This window comes from Populus trichocarpa, chromosome 7, assembly GCF_000002775.5.
Source record: "Populus trichocarpa isolate Nisqually-1 chromosome 7, P.trichocarpa_v4.1, whole genome shotgun sequence".
Taxonomy (NCBI): Eukaryota; Viridiplantae; Streptophyta; class Magnoliopsida; order Malpighiales; family Salicaceae; genus Populus; species Populus trichocarpa.
Window position 1 is genome coordinate 8,663,658 of NC_037291.2, and position 22,080 is coordinate 8,685,737.

At 29.9% G+C, this 22,080-nt stretch overlaps 2 protein-coding genes across 4 annotated transcripts; one reads left to right on the forward strand and one right to left on the reverse strand.

The window, feature by feature from the left end:
• Positions 1–1,271: 1,271 nt before the first annotated feature.
• On the reverse strand, positions 1,272–3,144 carry LOC7462565 (uncharacterized). Its single transcript, XM_002310059.4, has 2 exons — positions 2,860–3,144; positions 1,272–1,977 (listed from the first exon to the last, which is right to left on the reverse strand). The coding sequence occupies exons 1-2, from the start codon at positions 3,061–3,063 to the stop codon at positions 1,459–1,461; spliced, it is 723 nt and encodes a 240-aa protein (XP_002310095.3). The 5' UTR covers positions 3,064–3,144; the 3' UTR covers positions 1,272–1,458.
• Positions 3,145–19,469: 16,325 nt separating this feature from the next.
• LOC7462564 (ubiquitin-NEDD8-like protein RUB2) lies at positions 19,470–21,552 on the forward strand. 3 transcript variants are annotated; one of them, XM_024605120.2, is made up of 3 exons: positions 19,470–19,654; positions 20,198–20,457; positions 21,268–21,552. In XM_024605120.2, exons 1-3 carry the CDS (start codon positions 19,577–19,579, stop codon positions 21,356–21,358), a joined length of 429 nt encoding a protein of 142 aa, XP_024460888.1. In that variant the 5' UTR covers positions 19,470–19,576; the 3' UTR covers positions 21,359–21,552. The 3 variants fall into 3 exon arrangements, with proteins under 3 accessions (XP_024460888.1, XP_024460889.1, XP_002310680.1); XM_024605121.2 differs by lacking the exon at positions 21,268–21,552 and adding an exon at positions 20,912–21,224; XM_002310644.4 differs by lacking the exon at positions 21,268–21,552 and adding an exon at positions 20,925–21,224 and having other exon boundaries at positions 19,477–19,654.
• Positions 21,553–22,080: the final 528 nt, after the last annotated feature.

Genomic DNA, 22,080 nt, shown 5'->3' on the forward strand with positions numbered 1-22,080 from the left:
AGTTCATAGTATGTTAGATTTCAACAGTTTCTTTTTTTATGTTATTATTTTTTTGAATTAGCTGACTTTTTTTTCTTCCAGGAAACATATAACACTTGGTTACAGGAGAGATACAAAGGCAATCATTCGACTCATCCATAACTTGATCTAGATTTGTGGTTGGAGGTAGGATTGTCTGGTGAACCCAATAAAAATAAAGTTTACGGTATCTCAAACACTACAGTCGAGGAGTTACAGACGACCCAAAGTGTTTCAGCCGTTGGATGCTCGCAATCAACTCCAAGCACTCAATTTCCAGAGTTCCACGTGATTTTAAACAACAAGTTGTATCTCAGAGACCTATCATGTTGCTCAGACAGAACGACTTAGTGTTGAGACTATCGAGCTCCAGAGATTATACATGGAGTTGAAATCACACTTAGGTGATATATGTGGTCCACCTTATCACCCCCAGTCCTGGCAAAGATCCGCCTCCTCCTCCTCCCCCTCCCCTCTCTTTTGTATTTAAACTGATGAATTTTTAAATTTGTAATATGTATTTGATTTTTTATTTTAATTTAATTTTTTTAATTTAAATCTATATAAATATTTGATTTTTTATTTTCTTTTAAATTTTTTCTACTATGTTTATTAGATTTTAAAAAAAGATTTATATTTTAACAACTTACTAATGGACTTATCAATGGAAAAAGTATGTCAAAAAATTCTAGAGAGTTGGAAAATAATTATAGGAAATGTCACTGACACTATTTAATCACCGACAAGTTAATTCCATTGGTAATATGAAAATAAATCACCGATGGAATTATAAACGGTTTTTTTTATCGGTGATATGCCATCTTTACCGATGGAAATGCCAACGAAATAACGCCGGTAAATATTTTTTGTTTAGTGTGTTTTTTTCGCCCATAAATTCATCGGTGATTATAATACAGACAGAATGGACGGCGAAAGAGAAATCATTTACGATAAGTTTTCTAACGGACAGTAATCGTTCATGATTTCATTGGTATAATTAGAAATCAATATTTAAATATTGAGAGAATATTTCAGCATAATTTTGGTAGTTAATTAATTGCTTTAAACATGAAACACGCATAAGTTTTAATGTTCAAGGAATTTGTGTGAAAGGCCATCGGAGATGAAACAGTTGAAATGTCTACAAATATTAAAAGACAAATAAAAGAAACAACACGTGGTTACACATGAGCCATTTAGTTCCTAAAAAAATAAAATAAGCCGCCTTCACTCTTGGCATATATATGGAAGGGTTGAAGATGAAATATTTTTTCTACCATTTGATATGCCTAATAAAACCATAAAATCTTCTTTACATAACATTAATTCCTATTCTTTTCAGGCCCCCTTCAAATTCCATCTATCATTCACAAAAATCATAAATTAACATCCAGTTAATCGATCTCAGGCCTTTTATCACTAATTTTGACAACAATAATCTCAAATTGATATGTTGAGATCGATCCTAGGCTTCTTCACCATTGGCATGGGAACAGCTGAATTGCATCTAGGACATTTTGGATTGTTTTTCATTATCAACACGTACGATAAGCAACCGGGACATCCTGCCGCAGCTGGGGATGGTGCTCCTAGCTTCTCATCATTTCCCCCCTCTTGAATTTCTCTTATACAGGATGATGATGATGAATACGGAGGTGACATTGATGATTTCCATAGCGATGCGGATCGCTTCCTTCCTAGTTCTCTCTCAGCTCTTTCGAGTGCCGATTTTACACTATCTAGAGTGCAAACACTACGGTAACTGCTTGACGATGGTGATGCGACTAACTTCAGTTCCAAGTTACCTTCATCAAAAAGGTTTAATGTCGTCTTGGAGGGCGAAGGCGGGAAATTTAAATCTTGAAGCTTCGCCACTGTTTGATTGGTTTGGTGCCTGTAATCTGAGGATGATGAGGGTGAATTTGAGGGGTTGCATCTTTGCAAGTAAACCTTTCCTGACTGCAACCAATAAAATAAAAGATTAATAAGAAAGAAAATTGATTTTTTTACTGGCCATGACATTAATGATGGATTTAATTCTGAAGTTGAAGTATATCAGAAATTAAATAGATGATCGGAATTTATTGAAGAGAAGGTGGAGGAAATAACTTACAAGTTGCTAAGCATTGAAGAGCATTTAATGGCACTATAGCATTTGATTATTACTTATGTTGAAAGGATGCGTAGAACTTTAAACCCTTTATCAAAAAAAAAGAGAAAGAAAGAAAAGAAAAGGGAGCAATCTAATGTTTGATTACTCCTAGAAATAAATAAAACTGTTTGATTGCTGGAAAAGTTGGGGAATTAAATTGCTCAGAAAAACTTAAAGAAAGCCTCTGTCTGCATATATAGTTCCCATGAAAGCCAAAAGCTGGCACTAAAAGAAAATCAATTGATTGGACTCTCATTTCCCATTCCTCCAGTTTCTCGGAAATCAATCAGAGGATATCAAACAAAGCAGAGAAATTCAAATTAGATAAATCACTAAACATTTAAGTGCAGCCATGTAATAAAAAGATGTATTTGCATAAATGGAAGGAAATTGTTGAACCCTTAGGATTTCTACCTTCAAAGAAAACAGGGAAAAGAAATAAGAATCATAACAAGTAAATGTCATGAAACACATATATAAAATCTCTTTTTGTACATTAAAAAAACTCTGTTTTTCCTAGGAATATATAACCAGATACTCTCAAGAAGTTAAACAAACCCAAAAAAGTATATCTCATGAACCTTGAAAAGATTATGATGATCATCATAGGATCTTGAAACCCTTTGATGTTCTTTTCCTTGCTATTTTCTCAAGAAACAAACAGAACCCAGATAAGAACACCAATTTACCTTCAAGTCCAACCGTTTTTCCCAGCCACTTGGCACTTGCAAATCAAGGTCCAATTCTAGAGATTCAGTCTCTAAAGTAGCACCACCAAGCAAGTCCCTGGTGATCAAAGCTGTTGATTTTGCTCCACCGGGTTCACTCCCGGCATTCCTGTCATCCTTGTATCCACTAAAAAGCCTTACCAGAGAACTCACCTCAGCTGCCATATTCACCAGAAAAAAAAGGCTCTTCTTCTTCAACAACAATTAGAGAGAGGGGGGGAGAGTGGGGTTGCTTTGTATTAAATAGAGATTCATTTATCAATAATATATACGTATATATATATGAGAGGGGAGGGGGAATATGTTATAAAAATTTAGAAAAGTTGGTATTAACTAGTAGTGTTTTTTTTTTTTTTCTTTTCTTACCACTTCTATGTTGAAAGAATTTTGAATATTATAATTCTACTTCATTAATTAATTGTTTTTTCTATTGTGTTGCTTAATGATTTAATTATGGCATGCGGATGAAGTTGGGGAGAAGTAATAAAAAAAGGAAGGCGTCTATGTAAATGGAAGCATTTAATGCTTTGATATCCAGTCGACATTTTTGGCTCATAATTTTGGATATTTAGATGCATCCCCTTCAATTCTAAGAATTATCTATTTAACCTTTTTTTTCTTATATTTTTGTTGATCATCCCAAGCCCCTCCTTCAGTCGTGTAGACAGCTTGAACCCCAGTTTTACCTTTTTTTCTATAATGAAAATAGGTTTCATTAAGCTTCAGAATACAGGTTTAGAAATAAACTATTTATAATTCAAGATAAAATAAAAGAGTAATATATATTTCATATCTTACTCATTAAATAAATAACTATATATATAAAAAAAACAACTTGTTTAGATCGGTTCATGTTAATGATTACCATATTCAAGTTAAATTATCATCCTTAATAATACTTAAAATAAAAATAAAAAAGAAAATTGACTATTGTTGTGTAAAGAAAATTAAGCAATAGTAACTAAGTAAACTAGTCCTCCAGCAGGCTGCTGGTTTTTCTAATAATATCATGTTATCAAATTATAAGATGCCACGTCAAGTTGTTTTTTTTTATGCCAGGATGTGTAGATAGAATAATCACACGACCACAAGAAATATTACAATTTCACCCTGATACATTAATTGAAGAAATCTACATTACAACATACTCTAAATTAACAGTGAATCACTATTCCCCACACATAAATTAAAATACTGTGGATTACAACAGTAATTCACAGTATTCCCCCCTCCCTTTTTTTTTCAAAATTATTTTTTTTAAAATTATTTTTTTTCAACTTTCCTACTTTTTCTTTTTTTTTCATTTTTTTTTTTTCCAAACTCATTTTTGTTGATTTTACTTTTTAAATATTGATCTGATTAAAATTTTTGCTTTGTAATTTTTTTCTTTAAAATACCGTGGATTGTTGCGATGTTTTTCCACATAATTTTTCTATTTTATTTCTTTATTTTTCAAAATTATATTTGTCGATTTTTTTTTAGTATGGAGCTGATTGAGAATTTAGTTTTGTAATTTTTTTTTCTTTTAAACATTGTTGATTGCTACAGTGTTTCTCCGCATGGTTTTTTTATGATTTTTTCCGAAATTATCTTTTTTTATTTTATTTTTTAATATTGAGCTAGTTAAAAATTACGGTTACAATATGTGAGGAAAGCACTGTAACTTTCCTCGAAAATTACTGTTGCTTGCTACAATGTTTTTTCCCACATGGTTTTTTTCTGTTTTTGTTATGTTTTTTCCTAAAATTATCTTTGTCAATTTTATTGTTTAAATATTAAGCTGGTTAAGAATTGCAATTACAAGTAAATACAAGTTTTTCCTCACAAAACACTATAGATTGATACAGTTTTTCCTCACACGGTTTTTTTCCAGTTTCTTTTGTGTTTTCTTTTTTTGTGATATTTTTTTCCAAAATTATCTTCATCGATTTTTTTTTTTTAATATTGAGTTGGTTAGAATTTAACTTTGTAATAAAGCTTAATCATGTGGGGAAAGCATTGTAGCTTTGCTCATAAAACATTGTGGATTACTACAGTATCTCTCTGCATGGTTTTTTTTGTTATAATTTTTTTCAAATTATCTTTTTCAATTTTATTTTTTTAATATTGAGTTGTTTGTGAATTACAATTACAAGTCATTACAAATAAGGCTAAATCATGTGAGGAAGCATTGTAGCTTTCATCACGAAACACTGTGAATTGCTACAGTGTTTCCAACATGATTGTTTTTCCTTTGTTTGCTGTTTGTTTTGTTTTTTTTTTTCTAAAATTGTCTCTGTCGATTTTTTTTTTAATATTGAGCTGATTAAGAATTTATCTTTGTAATTTTTTTTCTTTAAAACACTGTGAATTGTTGTAGTGTTTTCCCATGTGATTTTTTTATGATTTTTTTCAATATTATCTTTGTCGATTTTTTTTTTAATATGGAGTTGGTTAAGAATTACAATTACAATAAAGCTAAATAATATAAGGAAAGCGTTGTAGTTTTTCTCACAAAACACTGTGGATTGCTACAATATTTCTCTAAATGGTTTTTTATTTTATTTTATTGGGAAAAGCGCTATAGTTTTCCTCACAAAACATTGTCAATTGCTACAACGTTTTTTCTCATGGGTTTTTTTCCTACCAAAATTATCTTTGTTGGTTTTTTTTTTAATATTAAGTTGGTAGAGAATTTAGCTTTGTAATTTTTTTTTCTTTTTATTAACTGAAAAGTTAAATCATGTGGCGAAAGCACTGTATCTTTTCTCACAAAACACTATAGATTGCTACAAATCATTTTGATCACTCTCTAAGTTTTTGATCACCAACACAACTTTTTTTTCCATCATGAAATATTTGCTCCATCATTCCTTTAATTTCTATTACTTATCTAGCATTGATTCACAATTATAACATTATCAAGTGCATTTGTTTTATAAGCCCGCGACAGCGCGCGAACATGTCATCTCATCAAACCTATATCATGATCAAAACTTGTATAATTGTGAAAATGATGGTAATTAAACACATATATGCCACTTGATAAAAATATTAGTTGCCAAACTTGAACCTCAAATCCACAGATTGAATATGCCATTTCTTTTCTATATTAATTTAGTCTGATAATAAATTCATAGCTTTGGTTCTAGACTCTATTTTACGTGCTTGAGTTTAGAATTTGATGGTGTTACAACCGCAAGAATCAGAATCTACTTAGACTCTATTTTACCTTAGTGTTTGAAAGTGTGGTAGCGATTGTTTTTCAAAGTGTTTTTCACTTAAAAATAAATCAAAATAATGTTTTTTTTTTCATTTTAAAAAAAAATTATTTTTGACATTATCATATCAAAATGATCCAAAATCATTAAAAAAATTAAGTAAACAAAATAAATTTTAAAATTTTGTGTAACGTCGTTTGGAACATAGTTTCAAATGGCCTCTAAGTGTGTGTTTGAAATTGTGGTGTAAAGTGTTTTTTACAATAGTTTTTTCGCTTGAAAATACATTAAAATGAATTTTTTTAAGATTTATTTTTTATTTTTAACATCAGCACATCAAAATCATTAGAAAATATTTAAAAAAGCATTAATTTGATGTTTTTTCAAGCCAAAGGCACTAAAAAACAAAAGCAGAAACTCTCACAAACACACCCTAAAATTAAGCTAGATGATCGAGAAAGAAAGGCTCCATGTTCGAACATTGATTGATCTTAGCGTATTACCTACCAATTCATTTCTTATATGATAACGTATAGTGATTCAAGCATATTTGTTTTAAAAAAAATATTGAAATAAAAACATATTAGATTGATATGAGTTTAACTTTTCGAATCTACAATCTTGATCATTAGACCATGGTAAACCCATAAAAAACAAAATTGAAGCAAATTATGAAACCTAATTCTCAATCAATCAAATATTGTTAGGATGAACTTAAACAAATAAAAAAAATCTAAAACATAGCCTGATTTATCCTGTCAAACCTGCGACTCGGGTCATAAGATTAGGATAATCTCATTGAAAGTAAATAAAAAGAAATTATGAAACTCTATTCTTAACTCAATGTTGAGGGTAAAATTGAAAAAGAAAATAAATTAAAAAAAACACAAAAATAAACAACCCAAGTTAATTTGTCAAACTCATTGTCTAGTTCATAAGACTAGGATAATGTCATAGAAATCAAACAAAAAAAAAACAACACAAGTCAACCTTTTAACCTACCAAACCTGCGACTTAAGTCGTGAGATTAGGATAATGCCATAGAAAAAAAAACTAAAAACAAATTATGAAGCAAAATTCTTAATCAACCAAATGTTCAAAGATGAAATTGAAAAAAAAAAATCAATTTAAAAAAAGGCTACAAAATTGACTTGAGATAGCCTACCAAACTCGTGACTTGAGTAATGAGATCAAGATAACCTTATAGAAAATAAACTAAAATAAATTAGAAAGCTCGATTCCTAATCAATAAAATGATATAAGATGAAATTGAAAAAAAAACTCAATTAAAAAATGAAAAAAGAAAAAACTAAGTTAACTTGATTAACTTGCCAAACCCGTTGAATTAGATCATGAGACTCAGATAACCTTATAGAAAGCAAATTAAAAAAAATCAAGAAGTTCAATCTCCAACAAATCAAATGTTAAAAGAAGAAATTGAAATTGAAAAAAAAAAGATTAACCCGTCAAATGATTAGTACATAAAAGTGCATTCTCATTAAGGTTTTATATCATCATATTGCACTTAAAATATCATTAAATTCTCTGACTTGAGCATGTTTTATAATAACAAGTCTGATAATATAAGATAACTTTAATATATGGTGAATGCTCATTTTAAATGAAGACATATCTCACAATTCAAATGATTGATTGATGTGATTAACTATTGAAAGTGAAAGGACAAAGAAATGGCTAAACTTAGAGAAGAGATGATGGTTCAATTCAAACACGAACACCATTCGGTTATTGGGTAATAACTGGAGCTGTAAACCTTGGATTTATGTCTGGTTTATCTTGATGAAAAAGCTATGACACAGGCCTAAAACATTCATGAAAGGTCCAAGACTTAATTCCGTCGTTTTAGAGTTCAAATCTTAACATCAAAAGAGAAGTCGGAATCTGTCCTGCAGCCCAAATACTATTCAATGTTCACTCCATAGCTAGAGTTCTAGAAGTCTAAATGAGCTCATTCATTTCTTGGTGGAAAGCTTAGACAGATTCCTACAACTTTCATGAAGACCACTTTGCCAACTTCTTATTGTAGCAATGTCATTTCATCCAGACAACAAATCCATACCAAAACCACTAAGTCAATAGTTAATTACCAAATGAATAATACTTTTTAGCCTATAAAAAAAGGCATTTGCCATACATTTAGGCATCTTGGTTTTAGAATCAAGATTTTGCTCTTACTTTGTTTTTTTGTAATGTTCAAGTTTTATTTCATGTTATATTTTTAGTAAAAAAACTGAAAAGCCCAATAGTGCGAGCCTACTTGACCCATGAGCCTAGGCTTGTTAATGTTTTTTATTTGTTTTAGGGGCAAACTATATATCGTCCGCCTCACCTCATTAAAAGAAAAACAGGCAACACGTCATTTATTTTCACAGATTTTAGCCACATTTGGTGGCTAAAAATTATGCAGCCACCCTCCAAGGGTTAAAAAAAAAACCATTTTGTTCCAATTTTTCCACCAAAAATACCCTAGGAACTTGAAAACCTACTTTTGGTATTAAATCACCATTTAATTCGGCTTAAAAACAAAAACTAAACCCAAATTAAAATAAGATTTAGAAAGTTGATCTACTCTTTTTAGAAAAGATAAATGGAAAAGAAAATAGAAATAAAAATCTCCTAATTAAATAGAGTCCATTGACATCAAGAATGACAAGTTTTATAATTGAAAAATTAGCGTTTGTCAACTTTCTCTCTTTCGTCATAATATAATGACTCTCTCTCTCTCTCTCTCTTCTCTCTCAAACTTAGAGACTCAGATGAAAGATGTTTTTTCTTTAAAAAACTTTTAAGTATTTCACTAATATAATCTCAATCTTCTAATTTTCAATCCTTTTAAGACAATAAAATTGTATCATTGTTTTAACTCAAGCATAAAAAAAATAGCGATTGAAGGGTGAAAAGCCAGAATTTACGCCTTTAAAAAAAATAAAAGGCATTTTATTTTCCCTTTTCTTCAATTTCAGTACTTTCATTTTTAATTTCATGTAAATGACTAAATTAAATACCTTTTCATGAAATCAAGTACCAATTCGTCTGAGATCTCAGTAATAATATAAAAAGAAAGTAAAAACAAATTATCAATTTTAAATTCTAATCAACACAATAATAAATGATGAAATTAAAAAAAAATTAATAACAAAATATAAAAATCATAAAACACTATTATAATGCATGCATAGTGAATTATCTAACAATCCACATTAATTTCTTTAATATAATTATAATATATTATGCCTCTGTTTTGCGTTTTTGCAAAGAGGCGGGCCTATTCAATAAATTTAAACTCAACCAACTCTAGTCTTTTTTTGGTGTGATTTGCAAATATCTTTATTTAAAATTAATGGAATTCAATTCTTTACTAAATGCCAAACATTAGAATTGGTCAGAACTTAGAACTTAGGAGTAGAAAGAGATTATTTCAATCTTTTTTCTTTTCAATGAAAATCTATTATTTTCTTCTGCGATTAATTTTATGAATTGGTGGAATGAACACCTTTATCGTCAGTTTTAAAAAATCAACCGGACACCTTCAATTTGTGGGTAGACATGGTCCTTCATCCACTTTGATGTTTTACACATGGTGGACAACCAATGAACTTAAATTTTATTTTATTTTATTTTATTCAAGGAAACCCTATCTTCTGGAAAGCGTACATTGTGGGTTCAGGTGAGTAAGTAAAACTCCGGCTGTCTCAGGCTCTTATAAAAGATGCACGTCCTGACTCGAACTCGAGATCTGCTGTACAGATTTCAAGTCCTTTACCATACGCTACGCCGCTTGGAGACTGCAAATTGAAAGTGTGACTAACAGGGGTAAATTTACGAATTTCAAAGCACGAAGGTATACTTACACCTCGCTATGAATTTTCTCGAATGGAAACTTCTTTCAGCTTCTTAGGGAAACATGTGAAATGGGCTGGAAATCTGCATTTACTCGCTTACCAGGGGGAAAAAAACAATCATTCTGAAAACAAAACAAAAATTACTACCATGGAAAGGAAGGTGTAAGTATTATTTAGTCTAAGGATACATTTATTCTTGTCTTCATATTATAATGTTTCTATGCAGAGAAAGGTGTAAGCATTTAAGAGATACACGAAGTCTTTTAAGACAACATTAATTGTTGTGAAAACCCTTAAGATGATGACCAAGTCATGATGCTACTCGAGCATATCAGAATGTCATATATATATATATATATATTAGGGTTCCCCTTTCCAGCCGTTAGACTTCCTTTCACGTCGCGCTCTCTCTCTCACACACACTCTTCTCCAGCCAGTAACAGACCCCGACAGCAACATTAGCAGCTTTAACAACCCGTCCTTCTTTATCTATACAGCAGCTCGTCCTTCAAAAAATATTTTTTATTATCTTAATTGGATTAGGATTTAATTAAAACTTTTAATTATACTATTTTAGAAAAATAAATTTTCTAAAATAAAGAAAGTTTTTCTAGCCAAAAGAAGTTTTTATTTAATTCATCTTAAAATAGTTTGGGATGTTAATAAGAATTTTAATATGATTAATTTTCTTATTAAATCTTGAAAATGGTTTTTCAAGGAAAATATATTAAATAAAATTTTGTAGAGTTTGGGGAATTATAAAATTGAGTTTAACTTAATATTTTTAAATGCTAGGAATATTATTATAAAATTTCAATAAAGTAAATAAATAGAATTAAAGCATGTAATATTTTTTTATGCATATTAATGTTTTTTTTATGCATGATGGATGATTAAAAGACCAATGTAATTGAGTTTTTTCTGGTTAAATGATTGTAATATCAAATGGGGTTTATGTGCCCTACTTTTTCTTTATTTTTCTTCTATGATGTAAAATTATTTTCTCATCTAATTCTCCTTGAATGTAACTCAAGGTTTATTATTTATTTTTTTAAAATTTATTTAATTTAAAAATATAGAAATTTAGATAGAAATTTTTTTTATAATCCAATATGAAGAAAGAATGGTGGAAAGGAATACAATCATGGTGCTCACAAGACATATAAAGACGTGTAACAACTATATAGGATTTGACATTAAGGAAATTAGTTTAGATATATCTATAATCATCTAATTAGAATGATATGTTAAGGGTGTGTGTGTAATTGTCATGCATCTTATATCAATCATGCCATGGGATGAGACCTATTTAATATAATGAATCTCTTTTTAATATATTAAGTACATATTAAGATAGTGATTTGTTACCTTCTAATTTTATATGCATAAAATCAAAGTTTCATTAATGGATAATTTGTTAAGCCACTTAAGGTTATCATAAATTTAATATATTTAATGCTATAAAAATGGGTTCCTACTTAATTAAACTTATATGAATTGTGTTGCATCCGATACGATGTTTGGGACCTTCTAAATTAATGGGGAAAAAAAAACAAAATGGAATAGCCGCCTAGTAACTAAAGAAAGCTAGGAATCTTAAAATAAGCTTTGGTTTCTTAGATCTAGGTAAAGCATTGGTTGTTCATAAAAGAAGATAGATATCAATCTTATCGTATCCTTTCAAATAAAAGGTTATCATAACTATGTGTTTTATCCTAAATTTATTTTACACATGCCATTAATCGTCTAAATTTAATTTTAATCATATTATATGATTTATTTTATTTTAAAAAGACATCGTTCCTAAACAATCAAAGACTCATCAATAAGTTTGATGTTAATTACTAAAAGTAGGAGATTTTGTTGATCTTTGTCTTTTTATCAAAAACAATTTCATGTTAATACCTAAATATAGGAGATCTCATCAATGTTGACCTTTTTAACAAAAAAGAATGAATTTAATCATTAAAAATAAAAGATTTCATCGATTTTGGTCTTTTAATAAATAAATATGACGTTAATTCCAAATAGGAGATTTCATAAATTTTTTATTCTTTTATGAGAAATCTTGATATTAATCCTATATAATAGGAAATTTCATCAATTTTGGTTTTCCAAGAGAAATTTTAAAGTTAACCCAAAAAATAGGATATTTTATCAATTTTGTTTTTTCAAATGAAAAGTTTGACATTAATCCCTAAAAATAGATGTGAGCAAAAAAACCAAAAAATCAAGAAAACCGGAAAAACAAATAACCTAAAAAACCAAACCGTGAAAAAAACCGATTAAACCGAAATCGACTGGTTCGGTTTCGGTTTTATAAGCCTGAAACTGAAAATATTGAACTAAACCGAACCCAAACCAGGAAAAAACCGAGTCAAACTAGTTTTTTCCAAAATAACTGAACCGAACCGAACCGAAACCGGTCGGTTTGAACCGGTTTTGTTACTTTTTTTATAAAAATCATACCGAACCGAAAATGATCACCCTTACCTAAAAATATGAGATTCTGTGGATTTTGATTTTTCAACTGAAAATTTTATTGTTAATCTTAAAAATAGCAGATTTCATCGATTTTGGTTTTTCAAAGGATAATCTTGACGTTAATCATTAAAAAAGGAGATTTTGCTGATTTTAGTTTTTTAATGGAAAAATTGATGTTAATCCCTATAAATTAGAGATTTAATTGATTTTGACTTTTATATGAAATGGGTGTTGGACTCGTATGGATGGTAAAAATTAGGTTTTGTACCTACTCTTTTAAATGTCCAAAATGGGCTCGAAGGGCACCACTCATACTCATTGAGCCTTTATGGGGTCCACTCGTAACAATAGGGATAATATATCATAATGAGAAAAAAATATATCGAAAACATGTTTACAGATAAAGATGATAAAAAAACATGATAGTTTTTTATATTGAAAATCATATGTTGTCACTGTAGGAGGAACCCTATTAGTAGGATAATTGTTTACTGTATGATGGAAAAGTGAATCCAGAGGGTGATGTGTTATCATTATTTATCTCATTTCATAGAGGGACTCCGGACTCCTATCTAAAACACCACTCCCACAATGTGCAAGGATCAAAATCGATAACGGCCAATAAAGGATGACAACTCTGCCAGACACCATAACTCTTGGGGTTAAGTTGTTCATGTACATCATAAGTATCATTTATGATTTATACTTTTGTGTTTATATGGTTGATTTCTTGATATTTTTTTTTGTTTTTTTAAATGATTGACTTATATGATATGTTTGCTTATGTGTAAATTATTGGAGTATATATTATTATATACCTACAGGTGACCTTTTATATTATTCTTTATATCTAGGATTGGATATGGAACCATACCCTCTACATACTTATACTATATATTTTCATATGTTGACTCTTTTTAGGGAGGAAGTAGTGGCTTCCCAATGAGCGTGTTCCTAGACTAAAGCTCATAACACCTTGAACCTCTTAGAAGCTAGCAAGTTTGAGATAGTTACATCGATGGGCTTCACCCTGGTCCATATCTACTTCTCTTGTCTAGTCTTAGTAGTTAATAACTACTCGAAACTTACCCTAACCATTTAAATAAGTTAGATCTAAAATTTAAGGGTTTTCTACTTATGTTAGGGTATAGAGGGTAGACTAAATGTAATTGAAATCCTGACTAAATTAATTGGTCATTATGTTTCAAGATGGGTGATCATGAAGTTTAGTTCTATGAGGCATCCGAATATTGGGTTTTATCTAAGTCGCTCTAGAAACAAGAGGGTGATTACTTAAGAGAAGGGTTTCAAGGTAATCTACTATATTTAAATCATGTTCAGTTGATCATTAACACGACTACTAAATCAATAAAAAATTTGAAAGTGATTGCATCCATAACTGGAGAATAAGTTTCCTCATAATCAATGTTAAGTCTTTGTGAGAAATCTTGTACAACAAATTATGCCTTAATTAAACTTATCGAAGAACAACTGTTACAGGCTTGCATTTTTTCACATTGACCAATCATTTTTATGTCAATATTCTTTGAGAGTTTGTGATTCACTTTTATCATCACTTCTAGTGATGCCAAAAGCAACCTTAAATGCAACTATGTTATTTATGATAATTTTCTTTCGATTCAAAATCTCTCATGTGTGAACATAGTTTATGGATATCTCATTATTTTCCATATGAACTACAAGTCCAAATACTTCATATTTTGCAAGTAAGTTTAACTGTCTATGGATTGTATTTTTTCATATTGACCAATCATTTCTATGTCAACATTCTTTGACAGTTTGTGGTTCAATTTTATCATCACTTCTAGTGATGTCAAAAGCAACCTTAAATGCAAATATGTTATTTATAACAATTTTCTTTCTATTCAAAATCTCTCATGTGTGAACATAATTTATGGAGATCTCATTATTTTCCAAGTACCTAGATCTCTTTAAAAGATGTCTCTTCAAGAGGTCCCTCTTCAATAGAATCAATATTAGGAAATGATTTTGACACAATATTTATCGTCTGTTTTATGGATGATGAATCTTTAAGAGTACCATCATCTATTTGTTGTAATTTTTGTTTTCTATGATTTTTGTCCTTAGCACCAACAAGTCTTCCGCACTTCAAATGTGGTATAGATTCATTTACTATCATGTTGCCTCTTTTTTTTTTTTTTACTTCAGGGATTTCAATTCTAGATGGTGCATTTGCAATTAGAATATGAGATTTAAGTACTTTTTCGTTGTCGGTGAAAACATCCGGTAATCGATTTGCAATATTTTATAAATGAATTATCTTTTGAACTTCAAGTTCACATTGATTTGTCCTTGGATCAAAATGAGATAACTTTGGATTATTCCAAGTAATTTCTTGTCATGCTTCAGCACTAACTTTTCTTTCTCTAATGATGGGAAAATATTCTCATCAAAATGGTAGTCTTCAAAACTAGCTTTAAAAACATAATTAGTTCAAGGTTCAAGGAATCTAATAATAAATGGAGAATCAAAACTAACATAAATTCTTATTCTACGTTGTGGACCCATTTTTGTCCTTTGTGGGGGAGGCACTATGTGCACATATACTGCATAACCAAAAGTTTGTAGATGAAATATATTTGGTGGTATACAAAAAACAAGTTGCAAAAGAGAATATTTATTGTAAGCACTTGGTCTAATTCTAAGCAATTATGCAGCATGTAATATAGCATGTCCCCAAATAAATGTAGACAATTTTGATTTCATAAGTAATGGTCTAGTAATTAATTAAAGGTGCTTTATAAATAATTTTGCTAGACCATTTTAAGCATGTATATGAGTAACAGGATGTTCAACATCAATTCCAATAGAAGTGCAAAAATTATCAAATGCTTCAGAAGTAAACTCACTGACATTGTCCAATCGAATTTTTTTTTATTGGATAATTAGGAAATTACACCCATAGTATGATAATATGTGCTATTAATATAGCAAATGCAACATTTTGACTAGAAAGTAAACAAACATGTGACCATTTACTTGATGCATCAATTAATATAATAAAATAACTACAATATATATCTCCTTGAATTCTTTTATGAAAAAATAGTGATTCTATAACAACCTTTGATGAAGATGGTTTGGTAATTAATTTACCTTGAGAACATGCAATGCATGAATTTTTACTTGGTAAAAGAATCTCCAGGTTCTTTAAAGGATACCCATGTGAACTTTTAATAATTCATCACATCATTATTGATCCTGGATGTCCAATTCGATCATGCCAAAGCATAAATATTTTTGGGTCGAAACACTTCTGGTGTACATAACATTTGTTTTAATAGATTTCATGATCGTGTAATAAATTCTAGAAAAGAAAGTAGGTAATTTTTCAAGTACAAGCTTCTGACTTGAAATACATGAAATAATATAAAGATATTCTTTTTTTTTTCTTCATCTATTGTTTCAATATGATAACCATTAGCACATATATCTTTAAAACAAAGTAAATTTCTCATGTACTAAGGTGAATATAATGCATCTTTGATGCTCAATTTTATGTTAATTGGTAACAAAATATTAGCTCTTTCCGAGCCTTTAATCATGTCCACTAGACCTGATATTGTATTGACATTAGCTTTGGTTAATGTCAATATTCAAAGTATTTATTTTCCTTGATAATTGTGTGCATTGTTGCACTATCTGCCAGACATAAATCTTCATCATGAAAAGTCATGCCTCTATTCAAAATATAATTAAAGTTTATTATTTAACTGAAATAAAATTGACATTTTTTATTGAAAATACAATAAGATAAATATCCTACTATAAATAAAAATATTAATCATCCCCAAGGATTCTAACACTAAATATGCCATCTGTTTTATTTGGGTTTTTAAAGAGACCAGAAATATTAAGATAAATATTATGACCTTTAAAATTATCTTTATGAATAAAATTAGTTTCAATTGCATTTTGTTTTAGAGAGGCTTGATATAAATCAATAAGATGTTTTAGCGTTTGACAAGTGTGAGACCAATGATCATGCATACCAAACCTATGATACTTCTTTTTAGGTTTATGCAAATTCTTGCCCTTTTCTTGTTTGAGTTCATTGTGTCTTTATTTTTGGTGGTATGATGGGTTGCCTTTTAAAGGACTATTGCTTCTCTTTTTCCATTTATTTTTTCCATATCTATAATCTCAGTTCTTTCTTGTATTTTGGACGAAAGTTCCATTCACTTCAGGGAATGATTTAGAACATGTGGGATATGATTGATGATTTTTCATCTAAAACTCATCATTTTGTTCAATCACAAGAAGACATGAAAATAATTTCAAATACCTCTTAAAATTACATTCTTTATATTGTTGCTGCAGGACGATATTTGAGGCATGAAAAGTAGAGAATGTTTTCTCTAACATTTGGTTTTCTGTGATATTTTCACCATATAATTTCATCTGTGAGGTAGTTTTAAAAAGAGTAGAATTATATTCATTAATCGATTTAAAATCTTGCAACCTTAGATGCAACAAATCATAATGAGTTTGAGGGAGTATAGTAAACTTTTGGTTGCCATATCTTTCCTTTAAAATTTTCCACATAACAAAAGGATCTTTTACCGTGAGATATTCAACTTTTAATCCTTCATGAAAATGGTGGCAAATGAAAATCATTGCTTTTGTGTGATCCTGCAAATATACGTTATTTTCTTCTTTGATGGTCTCTCCAAGATTCATAACTTCTAGATGAATCTCAGCGTCAAAGATCCATGACAAAAATTTATTCATAGATATATCAAGAGCAGTAAATTCATGTTTCATCAGATTCAACATTATTTATAAAAAAGAAACAACTTATTAAATAAAATCATGAATATAAAAGAAAAAAAACCAATCTTTTAAGACTACTATTCAGTTCTTTAGAAATACTTGTTCTTCATGAACTATATTTAATTTATTTAATTCTTTAGAAACTTACAATACTAATTCTTTAGGAACTTTAAATCTTGATGAATAAAAAGGAAAGAAAATTTATCAAAATAAGTTACAAAGCCAAATATATTCCATAAAGTATGAACAATAATGAAAAGAGAAAAAATATTGAAATTAATACAAGCCACGTAACATAAGAGTTCGTGTGTGCCAAGATTTCAATATAAATTAAATAAAGTGATTGTGCTCATAACGTGTTCAAAAAAATAAAGAACTAGTAAAAACATATATATTCAGAATAAAACTTAAAAGAGAAGTTCATACATTTTCTTGTATATTTTTCTCAATGCTTAGAATACAAGACAAATAGTTTATTTATAGAAGAAGAAAACTCAAGTGTTATAGAAAACCAAAAGACAAAACCCAAAAGTTATGAAATCTAAGAGATTCCAATGGACATTCAATATATATAATTATAAATTCTATAACAAGTTAGATAATTTTATAATTGAGAGTTTTTTACAGGGATGTTTTAGAAATAAAAAATAAAAAAATATTATCTCTATAAACATGTCTTTTCTGTACCTCCTGTTTTTAAAATATATAAATTCACTCTAAAATTATTATAAAAATAAATTTATTTTTATATCTTTATCTTTATCTTTTCAATCAAATATTTTTTTATCTCTATAATTTTCAATCTTTATGTACTAAAATACTATCCAAACCATAGTTTTGAAACCCGACTCGGTAGTTGACCCGGTCTAATGATTGGGCACGGGTCAGATGGGTTGACCCGGGTCAACCCTTAAAAATCAAATAAAAAAATTGCTTTTAGACTCGTGTCAGCATTTAGTTGTTTCTTTGAAGAACTCTTTTTAGGCATACTGAAAGTTTGGTACCACTTGTTTAACTAGAATCCAAGAAAAACAAGAGCACCAAGCATCAAACACCCAATTCAATTGCCAACAAAATATACACTAATAATTCACAGATTACTTGTGTTTTAAAAGAACTACTGATATAAGTCAGCTAACTGGAGAATAGCAGAGGAGCAAACAAATAACAGCTAAATACAATGGAACATCTAGCTTAAAATCAGTAAGCTAAATTCACATATTTTCAGCTTCAAAATGCAACAAATAGTTCAAAATTGAGAATTTCTTCGAATGCCATTTTCTTCATTATTTAGTAGCAGAAAAAAAATGAAGATTTTCAATTGAAACTCAGGAGCTTGTTTGATTTTTCATTGTTTACCACCAAAAAAAGGGTGTAAATTTATTTTTACAAATGTTTAATTATTTTTTAAAAAAATGTCAAATTAATCAAATTCGTTCTCAATAGCAAGAGAGAATAATTTTTCTGAGCTGAATTCATCATTCGCATGAAAATAAATTCGGTTTTGCTACGTTTCCCGGAAAGCAAGCACAAACAAGTTGGGAATTTTTATTTTTATTTTAGGTTTTTTAGCATGAAAATCAAATAGAAAGTAGTAATTAAGAAAGAAATAAGAGAGTTAAAAGATATGAGAGAAGAACTAACCTCTGGTAGCAATCAGTAGAAGGAGAATAGATTGGAGACGGACAGTCAGGGAGGCAAAGAGACAAGGACTAAAACTCTTTAGTTAACGGGGAGATTAAAGAATCAAACAAGATTAATAATGTCCTACCACGTAAGGCTGCCGATAAGGGTAGAGCCCATTGACGGAGAGGACGCCATGTTTGGGATGGAGGCGTACTATAGGCACAGGAGCTATGCGATGAAAATTATTTTTTTTTAATTAAGTTTTTTCTTTATCTATAATTTTGCATCGTTCATTTTCATCGATTAGATTTCGCCGGGTCAACTTCCCGATGAGTTTTTATTTAGATCTGGACTAATCTCAAGCTCAGGTAAGCTAAATTCCAGATTAACCCACTAGATCATCGGGTTTCAAAACTATGATGCGAATAATACCATTGCAAAAATGAAAAGGAGGCAGGTTCAAATTAATTTCTTAAAATAAATAAATAAAAATTAAACATATCTGGGAACTTCTGTTTCCAACACAATTGAGGAATAGTTGTGGGGTCCACCAATATAAAATCTGACCTCCAATATTCCACAAAAAAAAAAAAAAAAAAAGCATCACCAAAATTTTAGCCCATTGTTTTCTTCAATCTATCAATTTTTCTTTTTCTAACGAAGAAAATCGAGAAGAGAAAGCAGAGAAAGATGCAGATCATTGTCGGTAAAAACACTCTTGAGGTTGATAGCAGTGACACCATTGACAGCGTCAAAGCCAAGATTCAGGTAGACTTCTTCTTCTTATCTTTTTTTTGGGCTCTAGTTTTAATTGATTCCTTTGTGTTTCTTGTTCATAGTCTTTTTTTTTTTTTTTATATGGGTCCTTTTGTTTTAATATATAGTATTATAATTTGTTTCCTGGGAAAAACTATATTTGGTCGTGGGTTTGGTTTGTCTCTCCATATAGAGAAAAGGAGGGTTTTTTTACTTGCAATAGTCATCGTATATTTGAATGTTGTTGATTGAGGAATTCGTAGCAAAGAGTGTCTCAAATTAGTTAGGTTGTAATGGAAATTAGCTTTGGGAAAGCCTGTAACATTGAAGTTCAGCTCAGAATTTTCAATAGGAATGAACTATTACGAGTTTACTCATGATTTTCTTGTCATGACTTGACATGAATCTTTGATTATTTTTTTGTTTGGTTTTTGGAGCTCTTTTTCTCTATCGAAATGGTTTCCCTGTGAGATTTGGATATTTAGGTTTATATTTTTATTTTTTTTCGGGAGTTGATGAATTTGTGCTTAACTATTGGTGATGTGTATGGTTCAGGACAAGGAAGGCATCCCTCCAGACCAGCTGAGGTTGTTTTTCGCTGGTAAGCGATTGGAAGATGGCCGGACTCTTGCTGATTATAACATTCAGAAGGGTTCAACACTTCACTTGAATTTGAGGCTTAGAGGAGGAACTATGATCAAAGTCAAGACTCTCACTGGAAAAGAAATTGAGATTGACATTGAACCTACTGATACAATTGACCGTATAAAGGAACGTGTTGAGGAGAAGGAAGGAATTCCTCCTGTGCAACAAAGGTAACTATTGTGATCTCATTCTGTTTTTATCTGGACAGCCAAGCTTAAAGGAGGGATGCTCTTGCATAAGTACTTTGAACATGTTTTAAATAATTGGCAGTTCGTTATCTGTTTGTCTATTATCTATCTTGTTGCATGTATTTATTTTAAGAGATGCTATATAGTATGACTGCATTATCTTGGTTCATACTGTAAGATTCCACTACATTCTTTTGCTACCCTAAACCATCCACAACTATTTTGTTTTTTGAAATGTGGTCACTGCATTTATCTAAATAGCGAATACAACCCTGGCAAACCTGACTTAATATCACTGTCTGTAATCAATATCCTAGGCGGAGCCTTGTTAGTTTGCTTCAGTAATTGTATCATCCAGTTTCACTTCATGGCCCTTGTTGCTTTCTTACACTTGAATGATGACATGGTCCACTATTATATCATTCCTTCCATTGAGACTCTGGTTGCAGGCTTATTTATGCTGGGAAGCAGCTTGGCGACGACAAGACTGCTCGTGACTACAATATTGAGGGGGGCTCTGTTCTTCATCTTGTGCTTGCTCTCAGGGGCGGTAGTTTTTAGACTGTGCTAATATCATTAGGAAAATCTACGTGCTGAGACTTGTCTGCGACGTGTGGATAAACATGAGGATATGACATGAATTGTTCAGTGAATTTTATGGACTGTGACTTTATTTGCACGCTGTTTTGTTTGCTGTCTACTATTACATGCTTAGGCTAATACATAATCTCCTGAATCTTTTTGAACTAGTGGGCATGCTTACGCTTCTGATCATATTTTATTGGAAATTAGGGAAGAAAAGGTCCGGTCTTCAGTGGAAAAGATGAGGGAATTGTTCAAGGTTTTGGTCTTCAAGGACGAAGTGATTATGAGTGGGACATAAAAGCAGCTTTGTTGAGCCTACTTAGAAATGAAATCATTTATTCAATTCTGGAGCTTTAAACAACATAAATAAATTCTACAACCATTTAAAGTTAAGAGTTTTCTGTAGATACGCAGACTTGTTTTTTTCGAGAATGAAGGCAGGTTGGGTATATGTAATGACTGTTATTAGTTAAAACCAATAGCTGTTTGGCATGGCACTGGTTACCTAGCCCTTGCTTCGTCGCAAAATGCGAAGAAAAAAAAAAAAAGACAATTGTTGTTGACATGTTTAAAAAATAAAATTTAAAGTGTATTAATTTTATACATCAATAAATATTAATACTATTACAATAAATGTTAATAAAAAAGAAAAGACAACTGAGCTATTAAATTATTTATTTATTTATTTATTTATATGACAATATCTTTTTTATATATAAAAAAACAATCATTTAAATTTTATTGAAGCAAAATAATTTGCTAGTATAACCTCTTCTCTTATTAATATTTATTACCTCTAAAAAAACATTCCTTTTGTTGTTCGGCCATTTATTCAATAACTATTAAAAGCAAATGTCACTAACATAAAAAAATCTTGGACGGAATAAAATAAATATAAAAAATGTATTTGTCCAATTAATTTTTTTTATCTCAACCATGTGAGTCAACCTGGAAGTCCGTTTCTTACTTGGCACGAGTTTTAAATTAAATTATATAGGAATTGTGAACTTCCTTACAAAA

What these genes read in the sequence shown, in the direction of transcription:
- LOC7462565 (XM_002310059.4), bottom strand. Translation starts at nt 3,063, where the DNA reads ATGGCAGCTGAGGTGAGTTCTCTGGTAAGGCTTTTTAGTGGATACAAG. An exon ending in AAAAACGGTTGGACTTGAAG is followed by an intron (nt 1,978 to 2,859) that starts GTAAATTGGTGT and finishes TATTGGTTGCAG; the next exon opens with TCAGGAAAGGTTTACTTGCA.
- LOC7462564 (XM_002310644.4), top strand. Translation starts at nt 19,577, where the DNA reads ATGCAGATCATTGTCGGTAAAAACACTCTTGAGGTTGATAGCAGTGAC. An exon ending in GCGTCAAAGCCAAGATTCAG is followed by an intron (nt 19,655 to 20,197) that starts GTAGACTTCTTC and finishes TGTATGGTTCAG; the next exon opens with GACAAGGAAGGCATCCCTCC. An exon ending in ATTCCTCCTGTGCAACAAAG is followed by an intron (nt 20,458 to 20,924) that starts GTAACTATTGTG and finishes CTCTGGTTGCAG; the next exon opens with GCTTATTTATGCTGGGAAGC.